The 27,398-nt window shown below is 53.9% G+C and overlaps 2 gene segments (V, D, J or C); both read right to left on the bottom strand.

Annotated features, from left to right (window-relative positions):
• Positions 1 to 5,138: 5,138 nt before the first annotated feature.
• On the bottom strand, positions 5,139 to 10,813 carry LOC147355812 (immunoglobulin lambda variable 1-40-like). The segment is given in 2 exon segments: positions 5,139 to 8,634; positions 8,744 to 10,813. Coding segments are annotated over 2 exon segments (477 nt in total).
• Positions 10,814 to 20,097: 9,284 nt separating this feature from the next.
• LOC147355811 (immunoglobulin lambda variable 1-40-like) lies at positions 20,098 to 20,808 on the bottom strand. The segment is given in 2 exon segments: positions 20,098 to 20,556; positions 20,666 to 20,808. Coding segments are annotated over 2 exon segments (489 nt in total).
• Positions 20,809 to 27,398: the final 6,590 nt, after the last annotated feature.

The raw sequence follows: 27,398 nt of genomic DNA, 5'->3' as shown, positions 1-27,398 counted from the left end.
TGTTATGGAGACAAGGGCCCTCAGACCCTGCTTGGAGGTGCCCCAAGGATACAGAGTCCCGGCCCCTGACCTGAGCCGTAAGTGAGGAGCCCGAGCAGAGGCACCATCCAGGCCATGGTGGGGACCCTCCCAGGATGCGGCCTCCTCAGCCTCCTGGGCTGCAGGTGGAGTCCTGGGCCTTTTCATGCCTCCAGCCCGGCAGGAGGAGGAGGGGCCTCATGCAGATCACTTCCTCCTCTCCCTGCCCACGTCACCTGATGTCCCCTCGGGTGGGCGTTCTTGAAGGAGGCAGATGCTGGACCTCACGCAGAGTGGGGACAGCTTGGGGAGGAGCCCCTGAGTGATGGGGTGACGTCTGCCAGCAAATGTGCTCCTGTGACCTTGGTGACCTTGATCCTCTGTTTCCTCCCTGAGTGTCTGAGGCTGAAGGAGGAGTTTGCAAGTCTTCCTCTGCTGCTGCTAAGTCACTTCAGTCTTGTCCGTCTCTGTGCGATCCCACAGATGGCAGCCCACAAGGCTCCTCCATCCCTGGGACTCTCCAGGCAAGAACAATGGAGTGGGTTGCCATTTCCTTCTCCATTGTATACACGCATGCATGCTAAGTCACTTCAGTCGTGCCCGACTCTGTGTGACCCCATGGACAAGCTCCTCTGTCCACGGGATTCTCTAGGCAGGAATACTGGGGTGGGTTGCCATTTCCTTCTCCTAAGTCTTCCTCTCTTGCCCCAATAATCCAGCCTTTCCCACACCTGAGCCTGTCTTTAGAATACACTCTGTCTTCTCAGGGAACCCTGAGAAGTCTGTGTGGTGCTGTCCGTCCTCCAGCCCTGAGCCGAGCAGGAAATCCCGGAGCCTGTGTCTGCTGTGAAGGGTAAGGGGTGGCCCTTGAAGCACTCTTTTAAGCTGTCTCTAGTCCCAGAGGTGGGGAGACCAGGATGGGAGGTGGGCAGTGGCATGCGGAGCCACATGGGCAGGCTTATGGTGACAGCGTCCTGTGCTGTAAACAGCCATGACCACGTGGAGTACCTTCAATAGAACTTCGGGTTTCACGGGTAAAGGTCACCATCTCGTCATGCAATTATGACACACGGCAAGTTCAGTTCCAACAAAGTTGGGACACATGTTTCATCATCAGAAATAGAAGAACACGGTATGTGAACAGGTAGGTGTGGTGAGTATCATGGACCTTGTAAAACTCCCTCCCGGGTGGTTCTGGGTGGAGCCGATGGACCCGGGACGGAGGAGGGGTGTCGGGGCAACGAGGAGGAGAAGGAGCTCAGACACCTCACGTTAACGTGTGTGGAAGAGACGGGAAAGTCTTGTTCATTCTTGTTTCTTTGACATAAAAATGTAAGTACTATTCTTATTTGTATTCATGTTAGATTTGCTGCTAAAGTAACTGTTTAATAAAATTCACGTGATTTTTGTCAGAGGTGTTTGAGAACCTTAGCTCATAGAGGTGAAAAATATATATTCCTACTGAATTCTTTTCTTATTATACGAACATATTGATGACAGTTTGGCTGAACTTCTGATTTCAAATATTTCACGTTACAAGCGTTAATATAAAGTATTAATAAAATGGGAAGGAACGAGTAAGGGAGCCACAAAAACTGACATAATATCAGTTTCCATAGTTCAATTCAAAATGTTTAAATTGCAAAATAACACAACAGGGAACGTTTTAAAAGATGCAGATGGTGACAGAGGGTCCTTGCCTGCATCCCTCTTCCACTGGGAACACCCAGGTGTTCTGTGGGCAATGGGGCAGCCTCTGTAGGAGTTAGGGTTTCTCATCCCCTGTCCAGGTATCCTTGGAGGTCGAGGTTCCTGAAGGAAGTTCATTTTTGTTGTGTGACCGTCCCTCTGTCCTCAGTTGGATGTCAGGTCTGGGCACTGACCCCACGACAGAGCAGCAGGAACTGAGAGGCAAGCCTGTGGCTCTGAGCTGAGAGCTGCCATGTCCCCTGGGGGCCCAGGTGCAGGATGTCACCCTCCAGTGAGGACCCTGCTGCCCACGTGGTCAAGAGCCAAGGAGGAAGGTGCCAGCCTGCCTGGCCAGGACCCTGGGTTCTCAGGACCAGGCCCACAGCGCCCCGTGCTGGACTCAGACCTCCTCCTCCCCTACTTCACACCACAGCCTCCTGGAAGGGCTTTCTCACACTTGCAGCTGGGTCTCCCTGATGTCACCGCCCAGGGCAATAGAATGAGTCGCCTTCCTCTAGTTTGGGCCTGGTCATTGATTTTTCAGGTACCTAATGAGAGATCCAACCAGTCCATCCTAAAGGAGACCAGTCCTGGGTGTTCACTGGAAGGACTGATGCTGAAGCTGAAAGTCCAATACTTTGGCCACCTTCTGTGAAAAGCTGGCTCATTGGAAAAGACCCTGATGCTGGGGGAGATTGGGGGAGGAGGAGAAGGGGATGGCGGAGGAAGAGATGACTGGATGGCATCACCGACTCAATGCACATGAGTTTGGGTGAACTCCGGGAGTTGGTGATGGACAGGGAGGCCTGGTGTGATGCGATCATAGGGTCACAAAGAGTCAGACACGACTGAGCAACTGAACTGAACTGAAAGACCTCAGAGCCCTGAGTGGTATGCTGACACACTAATGAATTTCAGAACTCCCTGATGTCTGAGTTTGCTCCGCCTAGCTTGTGGGTTCACTGCCAGAACACAACTACCCAGACCTGAGTTTCCAGGGTTCAAACTCCCAGCATGCCCGTAGGTTGTGCCTGGTCATGATTCTGCCTGAACTTCCTTCCCAGGTGATAGGTAGTCAAGGTTGAATTTGCAGGGCCTCCCGGGACCTTCCCAGCCCAGACTGCATGGCTCTCTTCTTATTTCTCTCTTTGCAAAGAGATAGGAGGCTCTCAGGTACAACAGTTCTCTCTCGGTTACTTCCAGGGGTTCTCATTTACCCTTGATCTTGGTGCTCACGGTCGGAGAAGGCAATGGCACCCCACTCTAGTACTCTTGCCTGGAAAATCCCATGGACTGAGGAGCCTGATGGGCTGCAGTCCACGGGGTCGTGAAGAGTCGGACACGACTGAGCGACTTCACTTTCACTTTTCACTTTGATGCATTGGAGAAGGAAATTGCAACCCACTCCAATGTTCTTGCCTGAAGAATCCCAGGTAGGTGGAGCCTGGTAGGCTGCAATCTATGGGGTCCCACAGGGTCAGACACGACTGAAGCGACTTAGCAGCAGCAGCAGCAGCAGCATGGTGCTCACTCACGGTACTTCATTTTGACTCAAATATTTAAAGATGTTTTTAGTCTAATTTTATAATCTTTCTATAACAAATGTGTGATATAAAAGATTCTGCCTATAAATGGGAATCTCATCCTTGTCTGGGCTTCTGTTTCATCTCTGGTTGAGAAACCCTTATGACCGTTACCTGATCTTCATTGGACATGGTGAAGTCTAACGTTCTAACCTTCAATTGATAGAATCCATAGATTTAATGGAGGTGGGTTGATAAAGTATGTTTCCAAAATAGTGACATTTATCCAATATCATCTCAAACAAGGAAGCACGGAGGGAAAAGGGGGAGAGATCATGAGGCAAAAGGGAAGAAATGAGCAAGTGAGGAGTCTGAGAGCCACATCCTAATGGGGAGGGTCTCCCAGTACCTGGAGAGGAGTGCACTTCAGGCAGCAATCCCCGGAGAAAGGGAGGACACAGCTTCCCTAAGTGTCAGGGTTCAGGGCACAGCACAAAGCCTGGAGCTGGAGAGGGACATGCAGGGGGTGGGAGAGGCCCCCTGGGGCTCCAGGACATACCTGCTGGACTTCTGCTTCCTTGACATCCTGCCCAGTACCTGTGAGGGACCCTGTGTATCTGGGCACATGGGCATTCTGCTTGTATTTGGAGACCAGAGAGAAAGAGAAACTTTCAGTTCAGTCAAGTTCAGTCGCTCAGTTGTGTCTGACTCTTTGCGACCCCGTGAATCACAGCACACCAGGCCTCCCTGTCCATCACCAACTCCCTCAGACTCACGTCCATCGAGTCAGTGATGCCATCCAGCCATCTCATCCTCTGTCGTCCCCTTCTCCTCCTGCCCCCAATCCCTCCCAGCATCACAGTCTTTTCCAATGAGTCAACTCTGTGCATGAGGTGGCCAAAGTACTGGAGTTTCAGCTTCAGCATCATTCCCTCCAAAGAAGACCTAGGACTGATCTCCTTCAGAATGCACTGGTTGGATCTCCTTGCAGTCCAAGGGACTCTCAAGGGTCTTCTCCAGCACCACAGTTCAAAAGCACCAATTCTTCAGCACTCAGCCTTCTTCACAGTCCAACTCTCACATCCATACATGACCACAGGAAAAACCACAGCCTTGACTAGACGAACCTTTGTTGGCAAAGTAATGCCTCTGCTTTTGAATATGTTATCTAGGTTGGTCTTAACTTCTCTTCCAAGGAGTAAGCGTCTTTTATCATGGCTGCAGTTGCCATCTGTAGTGATTTTGGAGCCCAGAAAAATAAAGTCTGACACTGTTTCCACTGTTTCCCCATCTATTTCCCATGAAGTGATGGGACCAGATGCCATGATCTTCGTTTTCTGAATGTTGAGCTTTAAGCCAACTGTTTCACTCTCCACTTTCAATTTCATAAGAGGCTTTTTAGTTCCTCTTCACTTTCTGCCATAAGCGTGGTGTCATCTGCATATCTGAGGTTATTGATATTTCTCCTGGCAATCTTCGTGGACCCCATAATGATGGACCAGGATGAGGAGGTGACACTGCCTGGATTTAATAGCACAAGTGAGAGCAGAGACCTGAACCAGGACTGGTGAGGTCACAGGCAGGGTCAGGGCAGTGATGGGTCGACACGGGAGTAGAGGACAAGCTTTCATCAGACATCCCCATCACACGGGGATTCCCTGTGGCTGTGGTTAGTGATGAGCTGTGTGACACTGATGACCAGCCTCCTCACCAGGCTGGGGTCCAGAGTGATCAAGGACGGGGTGTGGACCAACCAGAGGGCAGAGATCAGGGCCTAACCCCTCAGTGTCCCTCACGTCTGTCATCGGTCACAAAGGCAGGGACTTTGCCTGGAATCCCTTGTCATCATTGCCATGGTGATCCCCCTTCCCCGCTGATTCTTCTACAGGCCGTGGGGCTCTTGGATCTGGGCTCATCGGGGCATCACAAGCAGAGGGACATGGGCACATCTTGTGGAGCCCCTGCTCCTGACAGTCCACAGACCACCCCAACCCGGAAGTAGGAAACGCTCCAATGGGGTGGAGACGAGAGAAGCAGAGGGCAGGACACAGCCCGCACCTGTGGGTCAGGAGAACCTCTCCCGGGCTTCCCTGCCTCCTGCCATGTATCAGCGGTGCCCCTCACTCCTCACGCTCTCTGCTCTGCCCCTTCAGGAGCAGGGTTCACACCCTGGGCAATGATCTGCCTGCTGGGATGGTCCACGGACTCTGCTGAAGGCACATCTGGGAAAGCCTCCTGCTCCTGATCTCAAGTGAGGGAGCTCAGCTCCACAGCTCCCTTGATCACACGGATGACCAGGGTGCACTTCAGCGGTATCAGAAATTGTTTACATTTTCTGAGACTTCAGCAAAACTGACTGTACAACTGAGAGTAGACATACTATGAACCAGAACATACCTCAGGAATGAATTGATTCTGGGGTATTATTTAACATTTGACGGTTGTCTAAGAATAAGCCCCTGACAGGCTGAGCCTCTCATCCCAGTTTCCCATCTACCTGTGTCGCTGTGAGAAGCCCTGTTGCACCAGCCTGCACGGTCAGAGTCAGCTTCATGCTCAGGCTGCAGCCCAGAGACGAGCAAGAGGCCCACGTTGGCCGAGGCATCTTTGAATCCAGAAAACCTGCGGGGACCCTGGAGCCTGGTTCTTACTGGAGTCTGAGTGGTAGGACCGGAGGACCGAGGAGGGCTCGCTGGCTTCTGCTGGCTCCAGTAACAGCAGAGTGGCCGACACTGATGTCACTGCTCAGGGTGCAGGGAGCCATAGAGTCAGCTGTGGTCTGTGAGGGATCAGGGGTCTCCACACACACAGGCCCTGAAACCATTGCCAGTCACAGCAGTCCAGGGCCTCAGGGCTGCAGTGTGGTCACTCACAGCAGCACCAGGTCTAGGGGCTAAGCTAGGTCTCCCCTGAGAAACCATTAATAAACAGGGGTGGCCTCAACCTACTTGCAACCTTTCAGAAGAAAGTTAACAATGCTGCTGCTGCTGCTAAGTCGCTTCAGTCGTGTCCGACTCTGTGCAACCCATACGGCAGCCCACCAGGCTCCCCCGGCCCTGGGATTCTCCAGGCAAGAACACTGGAGTGGGTTGCCATTTCCTTCTCCAAGGCATGAAAGTGAAAAGTGAAAGGGAAGTCCTCAGTCGTGTCCGACTCTTAGCGACCCCATGGACTACAACCTACCAGGCTCCTCCATCCGTGGGACTTTCCAGGCAAGATTACTGGAGTGGGGTGCCATTGCCTTTTCCAAAGTTAACAATACAACCATTAATTTAAGATTCTCCAGAGATACCCAATGAAAATATTAGAAAACCACGTGAGAATTGATCAGAACTTAAAATGATCACGTGTCTGTACAAGTCAGTGGGAACGTTGTGGAGTATTCTGGATTCACTTTCCCCTTACGCTCTTACATGGAGCAGAAGAACAGGAAGAGCAGGGGAGGGGCTTCCGGGGGAAATTTGTGCTGTAAGTTGTGAAGTGTGGCCACAACATTCTTATTCTCACCACGTGAAACGAAATATGACTTTATGTCCATTTCTGAGCTGCTGCTACAGTGTCCGCCTCCCACAATGTGCAGTAATTGTGTTCCTTTCTCAGTAGCTGTGTGTGAGGCCCGATTCCACCAGCCAAAGGTCCAAACTGCTTGATTTGGAGCCTATTAAGCAAGGTTCCTCTGACACAGAGGAAAATATGTCGTTTTTTGTGTATGAAAATTGAGGATAAGGCAAATTTAAGGCTTAAGGGAAAAGGTAGAATTAGAAGGAATAATCCCATTTATTCTAAAATACATCACTGTTAACTGTGGCCCCACAGCCCAGGCAGCCAATGTGCAGACCCCGCACGTGTGTGTGAAAGGGCAGTGACAGGGAGCAGGACACAGGCATGTGACCTGTGCTCCGTGACCCCACTTGCGGGTGAGGCCCGGAGCTCAGGGTTGGGGTCACTTGCCCCTGGGTGAGGCCTCCTGTGAGCAGCAGGGCTGAGTCCCAGCTGAGCAGGAACAATCAGCCTTGTCCTCCGGCTGGGCCCAGAGATGGTCAGGGGGCCCCACCTGACTCGGAGCCCTCCAGCCTCGCTGAGACCCTGCGGGCGGGTTGTGACTCCTGTGCTCAGGAGCCTGGGACTCAGCACGACTGGGACGGCAGCCAAGTTGCCCCCTTAGTGCCAACAGCGTTGCTGTTCCCAGGCAGGTGAGTGTGGCTGAGCGTCCATGGAGTCACCGACCCTGGCTGAGTCCCCCCTGCCTGAGCCCCGGACACCACGAGGGGTCAGAGCAGGCTGAGAGCAGGACCTGCTCCCTGTGCAGGAGAGGGCCCATGGCGTGGGGGTCTGCCAGGGCTGAGAGACGTTGATGGACCCCCAATTCGGACACTGAGATAGAGACTAACAGACCCTGTGTCCCCAGTGATGGGAGACAGATTTTCTGTGTCCTTTGAGACCCTCTCCTGGGAATGGGCTGCTGTGGGGGCGGGGTGGGGGCGGATTTGAGGACAGAGGGGAGAGAGGAGCCTCCATGCACGGGCAGACCCCTCGATGACCTGGACCCAGGGTGGGGCAGCAGCAGCAGAAGGTCCAGCAGAGCCTGAGCAGGGAACCCCTGGGCGGCCCCATTCCCACAGTTTGACAGGAATCCTGGTCTAGTCCCCCGCAGGCCTGGAGCCCTGGGGGAGCCTGAGAGGCGGTCACAGGAAAGGCAGGAGCAGCAGCCTGGGCCTCACCTCAGCCCAAGGACAGCCGAGGACCTGAAGTGTCCTGAATCAGACGCAGCTGGACGCTGTCTCTCTGGTTCTGACCTGACTGTCATGGACTCTGTCTGCCAGGACCTGCCTCTGGCATTCAGGGCCTTCTGCTCAACTTCAGATATTCATATAAAATGTGGTTGCCAAAAGCAAAGCCTTGGTGAGGGCGCAGAATGAAGAAGAACTGAAAGGATTTCCCAGACCAATTTCCTGGTGTGGGGCTCAGACCCACGTTTTAAATCAAACAAACAACAGAAATGTCTGCATTGGCAGAAGATGCTTCAGCCCCGAGAGGCCCGTGACTTGGGGGAGAGCAGGTTTTTGTCTCACTTCCCCCCTGGCCTGGAGCACTGTGACAGTACTGCTACTGTAGTCACCAGTTGCACAGAAATAATCCGCCTCGTCCTCAGCCTGGAGCGAGCTGATGGTCAGGGTGGCTGTGTTGCCAGACTTGGAGCCGGAGAATCGGTCGGGGACCCCCGAGGGTCGACTGCTACTACCATAGATGATGGTTCTGAGGCCCGATCCTGGGACCTGTTGGTACCAGCCCACACCATATCTACCGATGTTGTTGCTGCTTCCAGAGCAGGTGATGGAGACCCTCTGGCCCAGGGAGCCGGACACGGAGGACGGCTGAGTCAGCACAGCCTGGGCCCAGGATCCTAGAAGGGAGAGAGACAGAGATGGTGAGTCTGGGGTCCAGACACGATAGCGGGGAGCACAGCATGTGTGTCTTTCCAAGACCTCTCCCCTGTCCCCGCATCCAGTCACCTGTGCAGAGAGTGACCAGGGTGAGGAGCAGAGGGGACCAGGCCATGGTGGACATGGTCAGGGCGTCCCGCCGTCTGTGGCCCCACAGCTGAGCAGAGCATCCCCACAGCACTCCTTCCCCTCTTCATATGCTGAGAGGGGGCGGGGCCTTTCATGCAAATGACCGTCCTTCCCACACCACCCCCACAATGCTCTGATCACCTCTGGGACCTGGGTCAGCTTCCTGTGCCCTAAGGAGTCCAGTGGGTGATCAGAGGCGGGGTTGTGTGGGGCTTGGGGATGGGAGGTCACAGCTGGGAACCCTGAGCAGAAAGCACCTGGAAGCACCAGGGGACTCATCTCAGATCTCATAGCTGCAGACCCACAGGAATGGCTTTGGATGGCCCCCTGGTGTCCTGGCCCAGACATACATCCTGTGACCTAGTGATCAGAGCTCTTAGAGTCAACTTTCCCAAAACTGGCTTTGAAGTTACACAGTTCAGGAAGAGTTGTGTTGGAAAAAAAGATCCAGGTGTAATTTACCCTGTAGTGCATGTGAGTGTTACACAGTGGATGTGTGACTTTGAGATTTTAAATGAACCAAAATGTGATCATGGAGTAGGAAAAATCTAAGGTCATCACTTAAAATAGATGCCTAAACTTAACTGAAGAAAATGTTGTGGTTCAGTCACTAAGTTGTGTCCGACTCTGGCTCTGTTTTAATTTTGCATTGCCATGGTACTATTTCTAAAACATAATGTTCCTTGTAGATTCTGTTCTTTAAATAAGATCATTTTAAAGCCTTTCTGACAAGCATCTCCACTAAAGGATTTTCATGTCTTAGCAGGACGTTCTCTCTGTGAAACAGGGCAGGCTGAGTTATCAGAGCCATGGGTTGGTCTCAGATCTGAGATGAGACACAGGGCATAACAAGGCAGATCAGCTGTTCTCAGGAATCTCAGACGGGACCATGCACATGGTCAGACAGAGCAGCAGTCACGGCCCCAGGGGCAGAGCCCCAGGACAGGGTCTGCTTTCCCAGCCCAGGGCTCCAGCAGCTTCTCCTGGGCTCACTGTGCATAAAGTCAGTCCCACAGCAGCTGAGCACAGACACTCCTCAGCCAGGAAATCATTTCCCAGGTGTCAGGACCAGGGTTTCTCTCCCCTCCTGAATCCTGACTCGATGGGCACACGAGACAGAGTGTGAACGTTCACGGGATAAATCAGCTGCTGGGTGGGCATCACTGGGTCCCCTGGGAAATGAGGGGGAACCAGAGGTGGAACAGGGAGGGGTCGAGCTGGGGTCACACCTGAGAGCCAGAAACCTGAGGCTTCTCGGGAAGCAAGGGTTAGAGACGTTCAAGGAGGGGGATGAGGAAGTGAGTGTTTCAGGAAGATCTGGAAACTCGTTCATGACTCTCTAAGAGCATGAGCTTGGTCATCACTGTGGAGGCCAACAGTGTATGTTGTAGAAAGAGCGAGGCCCAGAATTGGGAGGAAAGTCACGAATGAGGAGAGCGGGAGGGCAGGCTCTGAGCAAAGAGATGAGGAGGAGCGGGCGCAGGCTGAGGAGAGCTGGAGGGGTTCACCGGGTGGGCTCTAGGGGCTCCTTCCCTCCTCTTTTTCTGGGAAGAGGGTGGGCACTGATGACTACCTGACCCCTTCATCCTCCAATTCTGGGTGTTCAGCCCTGGGTGCAGCTTCAGTCCCAGGAGGAGGCCTGGGGGCCGCGGCTCTGAGTCTGTCCCCTGAGAGGAAGCACCTGCTCTCACATCCAACTCAGTCCGCTGAGCCTGGGTGCAGGGCCAGCTCAGGGGACCGTGGGGGTGCGTTGAGGGGCTGCCAGTTCTGAGCAGGTGCACAGCGCCCCCTGGTGACGCACCCGGGGAACGTTCTCGGCGGTGAGACTGGGAGCAAGGTGCCGCTCAGTTACTTGGTTCTCAATCCTGTCTGACTCCTTTGCGACCCCGTGGACTCTAGCCCACCAGGCTTGTCTGTCCATGGGATTCTCCAGGCAAGAACACTGGAGAGGGTTGCCGTTTCTTGCTCCAGAGGATCTTCCCACCCCAGGGACAGAACCCACTTCTCTTATGTCCCTTGCATTGGCACCGGGTTCTGTACCTCTAGTGACACCTGGGAAGCCTTATGAGAGGAAGCAGGGGCGCTCTTTTTTCCTGTCAGCAAACACTCTTTCAATAAACAAATGAGTGAATTGAATAGCAATAAGTATTACACGTCTTTGATAGTGTGCAGATACTTCTTTTTTATTTCTCCTATTGTATTTTCAGGTGATTCTGACTACTTTTTCTCCTTTTCCTACATTTATCTCCTTTTCCTTAGGACCCAACAGTGTTTGTATCTGCTCATCAAATAGATTTGATGATTTGTCCCTAAAAACATCTGTCACCTGATTTCATCATCTCAGCATCTCACCAGTGATGTCTATGCCTTCTCACTTCCCTTCAATATTTAGTATTCTGGTTCTTGATAGAAGTGACGATTTTTACTGGATCCTGGACTGTGTGGAAATTGCTTGTAGAAACTCTGGGTTCCATTTCCTTTTCCTTTAACAGAAATTGCTTCTGTGGTGGAAGCTCAGGGATGTGCATTCACTGCCCAGTGACCCAGCAAGGGCGCACTGACTCCCCTGCTCCGTGCTGCCGACTCCGACCTAGGAGCCGGGGGCAATTGCTGTGAGCAGCTCCTTCATCCAGGGACGTGTGACCACCCCTTGTGTGCCGCTGGCCTAGGGAGGGGAGTCAAGCTGAGGGGGCAGCTGTGCTGCAGTCAGGGGACACTCAGTCTGCTGGGTTCCATGATCTCAGGGACTCCAGGAAGGGAGGGGCCAACACCTTGCCCTGGGAGCCCCATGGCTGTGGGGGAAGCAGGTTTTTGTCTCCTTCTCTCTGGCCTGAAGAACTGTGCAAACTTTCAAGCCATCAGCCCATGAGAAACAGTAATAATCAGTATCGTTCAGCATGAACTGAGGTGGTCAGAGAGGCTGAGTTGCCAGGCTTGGAGTCAGAGAGTCAATCTGGGAGTCCTGAGGGTTGTTTGCTATTTTCATATGTCAGGAGTCTAGGGGCCTTTCCTGGGAGCTGTTGGTACCAGCTGACATAAAGACCCCCAGTGTTGCTGCTCCTTCCAGTGAAGGAGAGGGTAACCCTCTGACCCAAAGTCCCGAACACGGAGGGCGGCTGAGTCAGCATAGCCTGGGCCCAGGATCCTGGACGGGGGAGAGACAGACATGGTGACTCTGGGGTCCTGACAGGACAGCAGGGAGCAGGGCCTGTTAGTCTTCCCAGGGCCCTTCCCCTGTCCCCACATCCAGTCACCTGTGAAGAGAGCAACCAGGGTGAGAAGCAGAGGGGACCAGGCCATGGTGGACACAGTCAGGGCATCCTGCCCTCTGTAGCCTCACAGCTGAGAAGAGTGTCCCCACACCGCTCCTTCCCCTCTTCATACCCTGAGAGGGGGAGGGTCCTTTCATGCAAAGGATCCCGTGCATCACATACCCTCCCAGGCCCTGGGCCAGGTCTCTATGCCTGACGGTGGCCAGAGAGTTGTCAGGGGTAGGGCTCTGTGGGTCTCAGGAATGGGAGTCACAGCTGGGAGCCCTGAGCAGAGGCCACCAGGCCTTGTCAGGGAGCTCTGTCGGGGGGCCCAGCTCTGCCTCCCACCACCCAGCTTCAGAAATGGACCCCGAGCGCCCCCCACCCCTTGTCCAGGCCCAGACACACATCCTGTGACCTGGAGACCAGGGCCCTCAAGGACAGATCCTGCCTCCTGCTCTGTGCACTGTCCCCTCTTTAGCACCAGGCCAGGTGCCCCTTCTGTGTCCCCCTGAGCTCAGGGCCATCATGGGCTCCCCTCAAATCCTCAGGATGAATCTGTCCAGGGCTTCCATGACTGCTCAGGGGTCAGGACCGAGGGGCATCTGAGACACAAATTCCTCTCAGATCAGGATCAGGTCAGGGCAGTGCCGGCCCCGGAGCAGGAAAGTGGGTCTCCTTCTGTGCAGGACAGCAGGGTCCCTCCTCTGTGGGCCTCCTCCCTGGTGGGCAGAGCCCTCCTTCCTCTGTGCGTCCCCTCAGCCCTGAGGAAGAGGGGGCAGTTCTCTGAGGAGGGGGTGAAGGTGTGGAGAGAGGCCTGAGGTGGGACTCAGCATTCCTAAATGCCTGCATCTTTACTGTGTGTTTGAACAAAAGAGCCTCTTGATGAAAGCAAAAGAGAGTGAAAAAGTTGGATTAAAACCCAACATTTAGAAAACTAAGGTCATGGCATCTGGTCCCATCACTTCACGGCAAATAGATGGGGAAACAGTGGAAACTGACAGACTTCACTTTTGGGCTCCAAATCACTGCAGATGGTGACTGCAGCCATGAAATTAAAAGATGCTTGCTCCTTGGAAGAAAAGCTATGACCAACCTAGACAGCATATTAAAAAGCAGATACATGACTTTGCCAACAAAGGTCTGTCTAGTCAAAGCTATGGTTTTTCCAGTAGTCATGGAAAAGTTGAGAGTTGGACTATAAAGACAGCTGAGCACCAAAGAAATGATGCTTTTGAACTCTGGTGTTGGAGGAGACTTTTGAGAGTCCCTTGGACTGCAAGGAGATCCAACCAGTCCATCCTAAAGGAAATCAGTCCTGAATATTCATTGGATGGACTGATACTGAAGCTGAAGCTCCAATACTTTGGCCACCTGATGCAAAGAACTGACTCATTTGAAAAGACCCTGATGCTGGGAAAGATTGAGGAAAGGAGGAAAAGCAGATGACAGAGGATGAGACGGTTGGATGGCATCTCCAACTCAATGGACATGAGTTTGAGTAAACTCCAGGAGTTGGTGATGGACAGGGAAGCCTGGCGTGCTACAGTCCATGGGGTCGCAGAGTCGGACATGACTGAGCTACTGAACTGAACAGAACTTACTGTGTGTGAAGCCTTCCACACGCTGGACCCTGTCTCATGGCCTGTCTTATGAAGTGGCCCCTCCCGGGCGTCTGTCCTGCAGGCACAGGGCACCGGCTGCAGGGAGCAGGCCTGGTGATGCTCCTGGCAGTTTTTATTGAGACTCTGAAGGGCTCTGAGCAGGGTGTGTCCCCAGGGATCCTGATACGTAATAGCTGTTAGGACCAACCATCCCAAATAGCAGGTTAGAGAAGGTAGAGGTCGAAGTGATTGGTTGGAAAAGAACGGTTGACTGTAGCTTGCCCTGCACTGGTGAGGTGTTACACTCTGGGTGTGTGAGATTTTAAACGAACCAAATGTGGTAATGGATTAGTGAAAATCTACAGTCATTCCTTAAAATCTGTGCATGAATTAAACTGACGGAAAATCGACGTTCTCTCTTAATTTTTCACTTACAAGGGTACAGTTCTGGAAAACTAATTATCATCGTAAGTTCCTTTTTATTAAAAAGTTCTTTTTAAATGACTTCATAGGTATCCTAGGAAATTTTAAATACTATCCAGTAAAAATATTTCTACAAAGATATTTGCATTCCTAACTTGTTTGGATTTTGACTGAGGCAGGGCTAGAACCAGCTCTTTCTGCCACATATTGCCTCTCCACTGGGGAGTGCTTATCTCTGAGCAGCCTGTGAAAACAGGGCAGGCTGAGGTATGGGAGCCATAGGTCAGCTCAGAGCTGACTTGAGGGAACGTGCGTGACAGGTCAGGTCTGCTGACCTCGGACACTCAGAAGTGACGATAGGAAGACAGGCTGAGTTAAAGGAGGTCCAGGTAAGGCAGCAGTGACCGCCCTGGCCGGGAGGGGATGAGCTGGGGTCACACCTGAAGTCTGGAGACCTGAGGCTTCTCTGGTAGGAGGGCTAGAGAGGTTGCAAGGGAGGACAAGGCTGGTCAAGGAAGCCTGGAAACCGACCCATGACCTGATAGAGTGACGTTGGTCTGGAGGAGGAGGTCGCTGGTGAAGGGTTGTAGAGAGGAGCCCAGATTGGGGAGGAAAGTCATGGATCAGAGGGGTGCTCTTAGGAAAGAGCAAGAGAGGAGCAGAAGAGGCTGCAGGGAGTGGGAGCGGTGCAAGGGGTTATTATGTATTCCTACTGAATTCTTTTCTTTTTATAGGAACATATTGATGACAGTTTGGCTGAACTTCTGATTTCATATCTTTCATGTTACAAGTGTTAACATAAAGTATTAATAAAACGGGAAGGAACGAGTAATGGAGCCACAAAAACTGACACAATGTCAGTTTCCATGGTTCACTTCAAAATGTTGAAATTGCCAAATAACCCAACAGGGAACGTTTTTAAATGACACCGATGGTGACAGAGGGTCCTTGCCTGCATCCCTCTTCCACGGGGAACACCCGGGCGTTCTGTGGGCAATGGGGCAGCCTCTGCAGGGGTCTCTCATCCCCTGTCCAGGTATCCCTGAGGCCGAGGTTCCTGAAGGAAGTTCATTCTTGTTGTATGACCGTCCCTCTGTCCTCAGTTGGATTTCAGGTCTGGGCACTGACCCAACAACAGAGCAGCGGGAACTGAGAGGCAAGCCTGTGGCTCTGAGCTGAGAGCTGCCATTTCCCCTGGGCGCCCAGGTGCAGGACATTACCCTCCAGTGGGGACCCTGCTGCCCACATGGGCAAGAGCCAAGGGAGGAGGTGCCAGCCTGCCTGGCCAGGACCCTGGGCTCTCGGGACCAGGCCCACAGCGCCCCCTGCTGGACTCAGACCTCCTCCTCCCCCACTTCACACCACAGCCTCCTGGAAGGGCTTTCTCACACTTGCAGCTGGGTCTTCCTGATGTCACTGCCCAGGGCAGTAGAATGAGTCGCCTTCATCTAGTTTGGGCCTGGTCATTGATTTTTCCAGATACCTAATGAGAGATCCAACCAGTCCATCCTAAAGGAGACCAGTCCTGGGTGTTCACTGGAAGGACTAATGCTGAAGCTGAAACTCCAATACTTTGGCCACGTCATGTGAAGAGTTGACTCATTGGAAAAGACCCTGATGCTGGGAGGGATTGGGCGAGGAGGAGAAGGGGACGACAGAGGATGAGATGGCTGGATGGCATCACAGACTCAATGCATGAGTTTGGGTGAACTCCGGGAGTTGGTGATGGACAGGGAGGCCTGGCGTGATGCGATTCATGGGGTCGCAAAGATTCAGACACGAATGAGCAACTGAACTGAACTGAACTGAATGACCTCAGACCCCTCAATGGTATGCTAATACACTAACGAATTTCAGGATTCCCTGATGTCTGTGTTTGCTCTGCCTAGCTCGTGGGTTCACTGCCAGAACACAACCACCCGACCTGAGTTTCCAGGTTTCAAACTCCCAGCATGCCTGTTGGTGGTACCTGGTCCGGATTCTGTCTGAGCTTCCTTCCCAGGTTGATAAGGAGTCAAGGTTGAATTTGCAGGGACTCCCGGGACCTTCCCAGCCCAGACTGCATGGCTCTGCTCTTATTTCTCACTTTGCAAAGCGTAGGAGGCTCTCAGGAACAACAATTCTCTTCTTGGTCACTTCCAGGGGTTCTCATTTACCCTTGATCATGGTTCTCACAGTACTTCTTTTTGACTCAGATATTTAAAGATGTTTATAGTCTAATTTTATAATCTTTCCATATTAAATGTTTGGTATAAAAGATTATGCCTATAAATGGGAATCTCATCCTTATCTGGGCTCCTGTTTCATCTCTGGTTGAGAAACCCTTATGACTGTTACCTGATCTTCATTGGACATGGTGAAGTCTAATGTTCTAACCTTCAATTGTAGAATCCATAGATTTAATGGAGGTGAGTTTATAAGGTCTGTGTCCAAAATAGTGACATTTATCGAATATCATCTCAAACAAGGAACCAGGGAGGGAAAAGGGGGAGAGATCATGAGGCAAAAGAGGAGGAAATGAGCAAGTGAGGAGTCTGAGAGCCACATCCTAACAGGGAGGGTCTCCCAGTACCTGGAGAAGAGGGCTCTTCAGGCAGCAATCCCCAGGGAAAGGGAGGACCCAGCTTCCCTAAGGGTCAGGGTTCAGGGCAGAGCACAAAGCCTGGAGCAGGAGAGGAACTTGCGGGGGGGTAAGAGAGGCCCCTTGGGGCTCCAGGACACAGATGCTGGACTTCTGCTTCCTCGACATCCTGCTCAGTACCTGTGAGGGACCCTGTGTATCTGGACACATGGGCATTCTGCTTGTATATGAAGACCAGAGTGAAAAAGGGACAGTTTCGTGGACCCCATAATGATGGACCTGGACGAGGAGGTGAGACGGCCTGGATTTAATAGCACAAGTGAGAGCAGAGACCTGAACCAGCACTGGTGAGGTCACAGGCAGGGTCAGGGCAGTGATGGGTCAACACGGGAGTAGAGGGCAAGCTTTCATCAGACATCCCCATCACACGGGGATTCCCTGTGGCTGTGGTTAGTGATGAGCTGTGTGACACTGATGACCAGCCTCCTCACCAGGCTGGGGTCCAGAGTGATCAAGGAGTGTGGACTTGATCCTGGGCGTGTGGACCCACCAGGAGCCAGAGAACAGGGCTGAACCCCTGACTGTCCCTCACCTCTGTCCTGAATCACAAAGACAGGGACTTTGCCTGGAATCCCTTGTCATCACTGCCATGGTGATCCCCGCTTCCCCGCTGATTCTTCTACAGGCCGTGGGGCTCTTGGATCTGGGCTCATCGGGGCATCACAAGCAGAGGGACACGGGCACATCCTGTGGAGCCCTTGCTCCTGACAGTCCACAGACCATCCCAACCCGGAAGTAGGAAATGTTCCAATGGGGTGGAGAGGAGAGGAGGGGAGGGCAGGACAGAGCCAGCACCTGTGGGTCAGGAGAACCACTCCCGGGCTTCCCTGCCTCCTGGGATGTATCAGCGGTGCCCCTCACTCCTCACGGTCTCTGCTCTGCCCCTTCAGAAGCAGGGTTCACACCCTGGGGGACGATCTGCCTGCTCGGATGGTCCACGGGCTCTGCTGAAGGCGCATCTGGGCAAACGTCCTGCACCTGATCTCAAGTGAGGGAGCTCAGCTCCACGACTCTCTTGATCACACTTCAGCGGTATCAGAATCCGTTTACATTTTCTGAGACTTCAGCAAAACTGACTGTACAACTGGGAGTAGACATACTATGAACCAGAACATACCTCAGGGATTAATGGATTCTGGGGTATTGTTTAACACATGACAGTTCTCTAAGAACAAGCCCCTGACAGGCTGAGGCTCTCGTCCCAGTTTCCCGTCTACCTGTGTCGCTCTGAGAAGCCCTGTTGCACCAGCCTGCACGGTCAGAGTCAGCCTCGTCCTCGGGCTGCAGCCCAGAGAAGAGCAGGAGCCCTACATTGGCCGAGGCATCTTTGGATCCAGAAAACCCACGGGGGACCCCAGAGCCTCGTTCTTACTGGAGTCTGAGTGGTAGGACCGGAGGACCGAGGAGGGCTCTCTGGCTTCTGCTGGTTCCAGTAAGAGCAGAGCGGCCAACACTGATGTCACTGCTCAGGGTGCTGGGAGCCACAGAGTCAGCTGTGGTCTGTGAGGGGACAGGGGTCTCCCCACACACAGGCCCTGAAACCATTTCCGGTCACCACAGTCCAGGGCCTCAGGGCTGTGGTGCGGTCACTCACAGCAGCACCAGCTCTAGGGGCTAAGCTAGCCTCTCCTCAGAGAAACAATTAATAAACAGAGGTGTCCTCAATCTACTTGCAACTTTTTAGAAGAAAGTTAACAATACAACCATTAAATTAAGATTCTCCCGAAATACCAAATGAAAATATTAGAAAAACACGTGAGTTATGATCAGAACTTAAAATGATCACGAGTCTGTACAAGTCAGTGGGAATGTCATGGAGTATTCTGGATTCACTTTCCCCTTATGCTCTTACATGGAGCAGAGGAACAGGAAGAGCAGGGGAGGGGCTTTGAAGGAAATATGTGCAGTAAGTTGTGAAGTGTGGCCCATCCATTCTTATTCTCACTGCGTGAAATGAAGTACGAATTTATGTCCATTTCTGAGCTGCTGCTACAGAGTCCGCTTCCTACAACGAGCGGTAATTGTGTTCCTTTCTCAGTAGCTGTGTCTGAGGCCTGATTCCACCAAACAAAGATTCACACTGCTTGATTTGGAGCCTATTAAGCAAAGTTCCTCTGATACAGTGGAAAAGATGTCATTTGGTGTGTATGAAAATTGAGGATACAGCAAATTTAAGGCTTAAGGGAAAAAGGAGAATTAGAAGGAATAATCTCACGTATTCCAAAATACATCACTGTTAACTGTGACCCCACAGCCCAGGCGGCCAATGTGCAGACCCCGCACGTGTGTGTGAAAGGGCAGTGACAGGGAGCAGGACACAGGCATGTGACCTGTGCTCCGTGACCCCACGTGCGGGTGAGGCCAGGAGCTCAGGGTTGGGGTCACTTCCCTCTGGGTGAGGCCTCCTGTGAGCAGCAGGGCTGAGTCCCAGCTGAGCAGGAACAATCAGCCTCGTCGTCGGCTGGGCCCAGAGATGGTCAGGGGGCCCCACCTGACCTGGAGCCTGCTAGCCTCGCTGAGACCCTGCAGGCAGGTTGTGACTCCTGTGCTCAGGAGCTTGGGACTCAGCACGACTGAGACGGCAGCCAAGCCGCCCCCTTGGTGCCACCAGTCTTGCTGTTCCCAGGCAGATGAGTGTGGCTGAGTGTCCATAGAGTCACCGACCCTGACTGAGTCTACCTTGCCTGAGCCCCGAACACCACGAGGGGACAGAGGAGGCTCAGAGCAGGACCTGCTCACCGTGTAGGAGAGAATGCCGAGGGCTTGGGGGCCTCCCAGGGCTGAGATGCACTGACCGACCCCCACCTTGGACAATGGGATAGAGAACTAACAGACCCTGTGTCCCCAGTGATGGGAGACCGATTTTCTGTGTCCTTTGAGACCCTACCTGGGAATGGGCTGCTGGAGGGACTTTGAGGACAGAGGGGAGAGAAGGCGCCACCATGCACAGGCAGTCCCCCCGATGACCTGGACCCAGGGTGGGGCAGCAGCAGCAGCAGAAGGTCCAGCAGAGCCTGAGCAGGAAGCCCCTGGGCTGCCCCACCTTCCCCAGTAAAACGGAGTCCTGGTTTAGTTCCTGCTGGCCTGGAGCTCTGGGGGAGCCTGAGAGGTGGTTATAGGAAAGGCAGGAGCAGCAGCCTGGGCCTCAGCTCAGCCCAGGGATGGCCAAGGAGCTGAAGTGTCCTGAATCAGACACAGCTGGACGCTGTCTCTCTGGTTCTGACCTGACCGTCATGGACTCTGTCCACCAGGACCTGCCTCTGGCATTCAGGGCCTTCTGCTCAACTTCAGATATTCATATAAAATGTGGTTGCCGAAAGCAAAGCTTTGGTGAGGGGGCAGAATGAAGCAGAACTGAAAGGATTTCCTGACCAATTTCCTGGTGTGGGGCTCAGACCCCCATTTTAAAACAAACAAACCACAGAAGTGTCTGCACTGGCAGAAGATGCTTCAGCCCCGCGAGGCCCATGACTTGGGGGAGAGCAGGTTTTTGTCTCACTTCCCCCCTGGCCTGGAGCACTGTGTTATCACTGCTACTACTGTCATAAGATGCACAGAAATAATCCGCCTCGTCCTCGGCCTGGAGCGAGCTGATGGTCAGGGTGGCTGTGTTCCCAGACCTGGAGCCGGAGAATCGGTCGGGGACCCCAGAGGCTCGACTGGTCGCACCATAGATGAGGGTTCTGGGGGCCGATCCTGGGATCTGTTGGAACCAGTTCACATAATTGCCACGCCCAACGTTGCTGCTGCTTCCAGAGCAGGTGATGGAGACCCTCTGGCCCAGGGACCCGGACACGGAGGACGGCTGAGTCAGCACAGCCTGGGCCCAGGATCCTGGAAGGGAGAGAGACAGAGATGGTGAGTCTGGGGTCCAGACACGATAGCGGGGAGCACAGCATGTTTGCCTTCCCAAGACCACTCCCCTGTCCCTGCTTCCAGTCACCTGTGCAGAGAGCGACCAGGGTGAGGAGCAGAGGGGCCAAGGCCATGGTGCACACAGTCAGGGCGTCCTGCCTTCTGTGGCCCCACAGCTGAGCAGAGCGTCCCCACACGGCTCCTTCCCCTCTTCATACCCTGAGAGGGGGCGGGGCCTTTCATGCAAATGACCATCCTCCCTGGCCCCCCCACAATGCTCTGATGACACTGGAGCCTGGGTCAGCTTCCTGTGCCTGAGGGAGACCAGTGGGTGATCAGAGGAGGGGGTTGTGTGGGGATTGGGGGTGGGAGGTCACAGCTGGGAACCCTGAGCAGAAAGCACCAGGAAGAACCAGGGGACTCATCTCAGATCTCATAGGTGCAGACCCACAGGAATGGCTTGGAACGCCCCCTGGTGTCCTGGCCCAGACATACATCCAGTGACCTAGTGATCAGAGCTCTTAGAATCAACTTTCCCAACACTGGCTTTGAAGTTACACAGTTCAGGAAGAGTTGTGTTGGAAAAAAAGATCCAGGTGTAATTTATCCTATAATGCATGTGAGTGTTACACAGTAGATGTGTGACTTTGAGATTTTAAATGAACCAAAATGTGATCATGGAGTAGTAAAAATCTAAGGTCATCACGTAAAATGCTATTCTAGGTCACTTCAGTCGTGTCCAACTCTGTGCGACCCCATAGACGGCAGCCCACCAGGCTCCCCCGTCCCTGGGATTCTCCAGGCAAGAACACTGGAGTGGGTTGCCATTTCTTTCTCCAATGCATGAAAGTGAAAAGTGAAAGTGAAATCACTCAGTCGTGTCCGACTCTTAGCGACCCTATGGACTGCAGCCCACCAGGTTCGTCCGTCAATGGGGTTTTCCAGGCAAGAGTACTGCAGTGGGGTGCCATTGCCTTCTCCGAATAGATGCCTACATTTAACTGAAAAAAATGTTGTGGTTCAGCCACTAAGTTGTGTCCGACTCTGACTCTATTTTAATATGCATTGCCATGGTACTATTTCTAAAACATAATGTTCCTTGTAGATTCTGTTCTTTAAATAAGATCATTTTAAAGCCTTTCTGACAAGCATCTCCATGAAGGATTTTCATGTCTTAGCAGGACGTTCTCTCTGTGAAACAGGGCAGGCTGAGTTATCAGAGCCATGGGGCGGTCTCAGATCTGAGATGAGACACAGGACGTGACAAGGCAGATCAGCTGTTCTCAGGAACCTCAGACAGGACCATGGGGAGCAAACCTGACTTAGGTGTGGTCCAGACAGAGCAGCAGTCACGGCCCCGGGGGCAGAGCCCCAGGACAGGGCCTGCTTTCCCAGCCCAGGGCCCCAGCAGCTTCTCCCGGGCTCACTGTGCATAAATTCAGTCCCACAGCAGCTGAGCACAGACACTCCTCAGCCAGGAATCATTTCCCTGGTCTCAAACCAGGGTTTCTCTTCCCTCCTGACTCCTGACTTGATGGGCACACGGGATGGAGTGTGAACATTCACGGGATAAATCAGCTGCTGGGTGGGTATCACTGGGTCCCCTGGGAAATGAGGGGGAACCAGGGGTGGAACAGGGAGGGGTCGAGCTGGGGTCACACCTGAGAGCCAGAAACCTGAGGCTTCTTGGGAAGGAAGGGTTAGAGAGGTTCAAGGAGGGGGATGAGGAAGTGAATGTTTCAGGAAGATCTGGAAACTCGTTCCTGACTCTCTAAGAGCATGAGCTTGGTCACTACTGTGGAGGTCAACAGTGTATGTTTGTAGAAAGAGCGAGGCCCAGAATTGGGAGGAAAGTCATGAATGAGGGGAGCGGGAGGGCAGGCTCTGAGCTAAGAGATGAGGAGGAGCAGGCGCAGGCTGAGGCGATCTGGAGGGGTGCATGGGGTGGGTCTGGGGGCTCCTCCCCTCCCCTGTTTCTGGAAAGAGGGTGGGGACTGATGACCACCTGACCCCTTCACCCTCCAATTCTGGGTGCTCAGCCCCGGGTGCAGCTTCAGTCCCAGGAGGAGGCCTGGGGGCCGCGGCTCTGAGTCTGTCCCCTGAGAGGAACCGCCTGCTCTCACATCCAACTCAGTCCGCTGAGCCCGGGTGCAGGGCCAGCTCAGGGGACCATGGGGGTGCGTTGAGGGGCTGCCAGTTCTGAGCAGGTGCACAGCGCCCCCTGGTGACGCACCCGGGGAACGTTCTCGGCGGTGAGAGTGGGAGCAAGGTGCCCCTCAGTTACTTGGTTCTCAATCCTGTCTGACCCTTTTGCGACCCCGTGGACTCTAGCCCACCAGGCTTGTCTGTCCATGGGATTCTCCAGGCAAGAACACTGGACAGGGCTGCCGTTTCTTGCTCCAGAGGATCTTCCCACCCCAGGGACAGAACCCACTTCTCTTATGTCCCTTGCATTGGCACCGGGTTCTGTACCTCTAGTGACACCTGGGAAGCCTTATGAGAGGAAGCAGGGGCGCTCTTTTTTCCTGTCACCAAACACTCTGTCAATAAACAAATGAGTGAATTGAATAGCAATAAGTATTACATGTCTTTGATAGTGTGCAGATACTTCTTTTTCATTTCTCCTATTGTGTTTTCAGGTGATTCTGACTACTTTTTCTTCTTTTCCTACATTTGTCTCCTTTTCCTTAGGACCCAACAGTGTTTGTATTTGCTCATCAAATAGATTTGATGATTTGTCCCTAAAAACATCTGTCACCTGATTTCATCATCTCAGGCATCTCACCAGTGATGTCTATGCTGTCTCACTTCCCTTCATTATTTAGTTTCCTGGTTCTTGATAGAAGTGACGATTTTTACTGGATCCTGGACTGTGTGGAAATTGCTTAAAGAAACTCTGGGTTCCATTTCCTTTTCCTTTAACAGGAGATGCTGCTGTGGTGGAAGTTCAGGGATGTGCATTCGCTGCCCAGTGACCCAGCAAGGGCGGCACTGACCCCACTGCTCTGTGCTGCCGACTCCGACCTGGGAGCCGGGGGCAATTGCTGTGAGCAGCTCCTTCATCCTGGGGCGTGTGACCACCCCTTGTGTGCCGCTGGCCTAGGGAGGGGAGTCCGGATGAGGGTGTAGCTGTGATGCAGTCAGGGGACACACAGAGAGCTGGGTTCCGTGGTCTCAGGGACTCCAGGAAGGGAGGGACAGACATCTTGCCCTGGGAGCCCCATGGCTGTGGGGGAAGCAGGTATTTGTCTCCTTCTCTCTGGCCTGAAGCAATGTACAAACTTTCAATCCGTCAGCCCATGAGAAACAGTAATAATCAGTGTCGTCCTCAGACTGAACTGAGGTGGTCAGAGAGACCGACTTGCCAGACTTGGAGCCAGAGAATCAATCTGGGAGTGCTGAGGGTCGTGTGCTATTTTCATAGATGAGAAGTGTGGGGGCCTTTCCTGGGAGCTGTTGGTACCAGCTCACAGAATAACCCCAGGGTTGTTGCTGCTTCCAGTGCAGGAGAGGGTGACCCTCTGACCCAAAGTCCTGGACACGGAGGGCGACTGAGTCAGCACAGCCTGGGCCCAGGATCCTGGAAGGGGGAGAGACAGAGATGGTGACTCGGGGGTCCAGACACAAGAGCAGAGAGAAGGGCCCGTGTGTCTTCTGAGGGCCCTTCCCCTGTCCCTGCATCCAGTCACCTGTGCAGAGAGTGACCAGGGTGAGGATCAGAGGGGACCAGGCCGTGGTGGACACAGTCAGGGCGTCCTGCCATCTGTGGCCCCACAGCTGAGCAGAGGGTCCCCACCTCTCCGCCCCCTCATCATACTGAGAGAGGGAGTGTTCATTCATGCAAATAACCCCACCATTGCCCCCATACTCCACCGCGCAGCTCTCTGACCCCTCCCCGGGCTCTGGATCAGGTCCCTGTGTCTGAGGGTGCCCAGGAGGTGGCAGGGGTGCGGCTGTGGGTGTTCCAGGGTTGGGAGCTCACAGCTGGGAACCCTGAGCTGAAGCCACCATGCAGTGCCAGGAGACTGGGCCCAGCTCTCACACACCAACCCTCAAAAACTGCCCCGGAGCCCCCTGGCGTCCAGGCCCAGATAAGCATCCTATGATGTGCTGATCAGAGCCTCTCAGGGACAGATCCTGCTCCCTGCTCTGGGCACTGTCCCCTCCTTAGTGACAAAATCCACTTTTGTGTCCCCCATGACCTCAGGGCTGACCGTGGCCTCCCCTCAGGCCCTTCAGCACGAGTCTGTCCATGGCGTCCTGGCTGCTTAAGGGGTCAGGACTGAGAGGGCGTCTGGAGGCCATCTCACGTGGAGGGTTGTATACTAAACAGGAGCCCGGGATTGGGTAGGAAAGTCATGAAGCATAAGAGGAGGAGAGGGGCCCCGAGGAAAGCGCTGAAGAGGAGCCAGAGGAGGCAGGGGGGAGCTGAGGGACGGGGGCTCGGCTCTGGGGTCTCCTCCCTTCTCTGCTCCTGGGGAAGCGGGTAGAGTCTGTTGACCCTGAACAGGATGCCCTCTAATTCTGGGTACTCAGAGCTGTTTGCAGCTTCACTCCCAGAGCTTGAGGGCTCGGGGCTCTAAGTCCCTCTCCTGAGAGGAAGCATCTGCTGAGACCTCCAACTCAGTCCACTGAGCCCAGGGACAAGCCCGGGTCAGGGGACCATCTGGTGTGCTCAGGTCCCGCCAGTTCCGAGAGGGTGCACAGCGCCCCCTGGTGACGCGCTCGGGGAATGTCCACGGTGGGAAAATGTGAGGAAGGAAAGAGCTGCGTTTTCCAACCAAGAGCCCATCAGTGAGGGGAGTGTATCCTCTACCCACTGACCCAGCAACAGGGTGCTCTGACTCCACTGCTCTGTGTCTGACGCTGACCCGGGCACCTGGGGCAACTCCTGTCAGCAGCTCCTTCCACCCAGGGGTTTGAGACCACTCCTTGTTGGGCTGCTGCCTTCAGGGAGGGGAGCCAGGCTGAGGGGCGGTGCTGCGCAGCATGAGGCTCAGCTCCCTGGATTCTGAGGACTAGGGACACCGGGGAGGGAGGGGGTGATCGCGGGGCCAACCACCGGCCCCCATCTCACATTCAGCACTGATGACCCAGGTGGGGTCAGGCTCAGGTCTTCCTGGCCCCACAGTCACCAGCAAGGGGGAAGGGGGTGCACACGAGCCTGCTTTCCCCTGGCTCGGGCTCCCCTTGTTGCTGCTCCATCTCCCCGCGCACTGTTTGTGGGGCGGGGCCTGGGGGCGGTAAGTGCTGAGGAACCCAGCCAGGACCTGGCATCCCGGCCCCCAGGGAGTCAGCCGAGCGTGTGGGAATTTTTGGAGCCAGTTCTGAGTAAGGTTCTTCCAGGAGCATAAGTCCTCCCATGAGCCTCGAGGTGTGTCCGTAGACAGCACAGGTTTGGGGAAATTCCTCCCAACTTCCAGTCTTACGCTTAAATAAAGACACAGTTTTCCCCATGGCCTCGGATGTGAATTGTGTTTCTGGGGGTTTTGGATTTATCAAAACCCAAAAACTGGGAGTGAATGTGTTATGGGGAATTAACATGCCTGGACTGAATTGTAAGACAATTCTCGGGGGTTATTTCCCAATAACAGACAAAGACATACATCTGGAATTTTGATGTTCCTAAATATTTGGGGAGAGGGGGCAGTTTCTTGTTAACCACAGATTCCTGCCACCAACAAAAGGCTGTGATCCAGGAGCTCCAGTTGGGAAACTGCACTCTAGAAGATTCCACTGGTGGTGCCCCTTCGGGTAAATGGCAAATTAATTTGTCTGCAAGATCAAGTTCATGACGCTGTACATCTCTTAGTGTGATTTGAATGACAAGAGTCCTAATGGCAGTGGAGGGGGTCTGAGTCTCCCTGTGGAGCCAAGCCTCATTGCCAACAACAGGGGCAGAGAGGGGCCCCCCTGGAGAGATGGACACACCAGGGGAGAGCTGGGAGGAGACACGTGGCCACGAACCACCGGACAGGAGATGGGCCCAGAGCCTCCCTCCCCATGAGGACCTTGACCTGTCCCACCCCCTCCCTGCCTCTCCTGCCACTAAGCACTGAGCCCTCTGAGCACAAGGGCAGGTTTTGCTGGCACTTCCCCCATGGGCTCACATCACTACGGCATTGTAACTACCAGTTCCCAGACCACAGTAATAGTCGGCTTCTACCTCGGACTGGGCCCCCGAGATGGTGAGGGTGGATTTGTTTCCCGAGATGGAGCCAGAGAAGTGAGCAGGGACCCCAGAATATCAGCTGCTTGTGCTGTAGATAAGCAGTCGGGGAGCCTGGCCTGGGGTCTGCTGGTACCAGCTGGGTGGTTACTGGTAGTGACTGACCCAGAGCTCAGTCCACCGGTGAGGGTGACCGTCCCTCCTGGACACACTGACAGCGCTGGCTCCTGGACCACAGTCTGAGCATCCACCCCTAAAAGGAACAAGAGAGAGACAGGGGTTGTTATGGAGACAAGGGCCCTCAGACCCTGCTTGGAGGTGCCCCAAGGATACAGAGTCCCGGCCCCTGACCTGAGCCGTAAGTGAGGAGCCCGAGCAGAGGCACCGTCCAGGCCATGGTGGGGACCCTCCCAGGATGCGGCCTCCTCAGCGTCCTGGGCTGCAGGTGGAGTCCTGGGCCTTTTCATGCCTCCAGCCCGTCAGGAGGAGGAGGGGCCTCATGCAGATCACTTCCTCCTCTCCCTGCCCACGTCACCTGATGTCCCCTCGGGTGGGCGTTCTTGAAGGAGGCAGATGCTGGACCTCACGCAGAGTGGGGACAGCTCGGGGAGGAGCCCCTGAGTGACGGGGTGACGTCTGCCAGCAAATGTGC

Source organism: Bos grunniens, chromosome 17, assembly GCF_055505025.1.
Source record: "Bos grunniens cultivar Pamir isolate PY7600 chromosome 17, Bosgru_T2T1.0, whole genome shotgun sequence".
NCBI lineage: Eukaryota > Metazoa > Chordata > Mammalia > Artiodactyla > Bovidae > Bos > Bos grunniens.
This window is presented reverse-complemented; position numbering and strand designations above follow the sequence as displayed.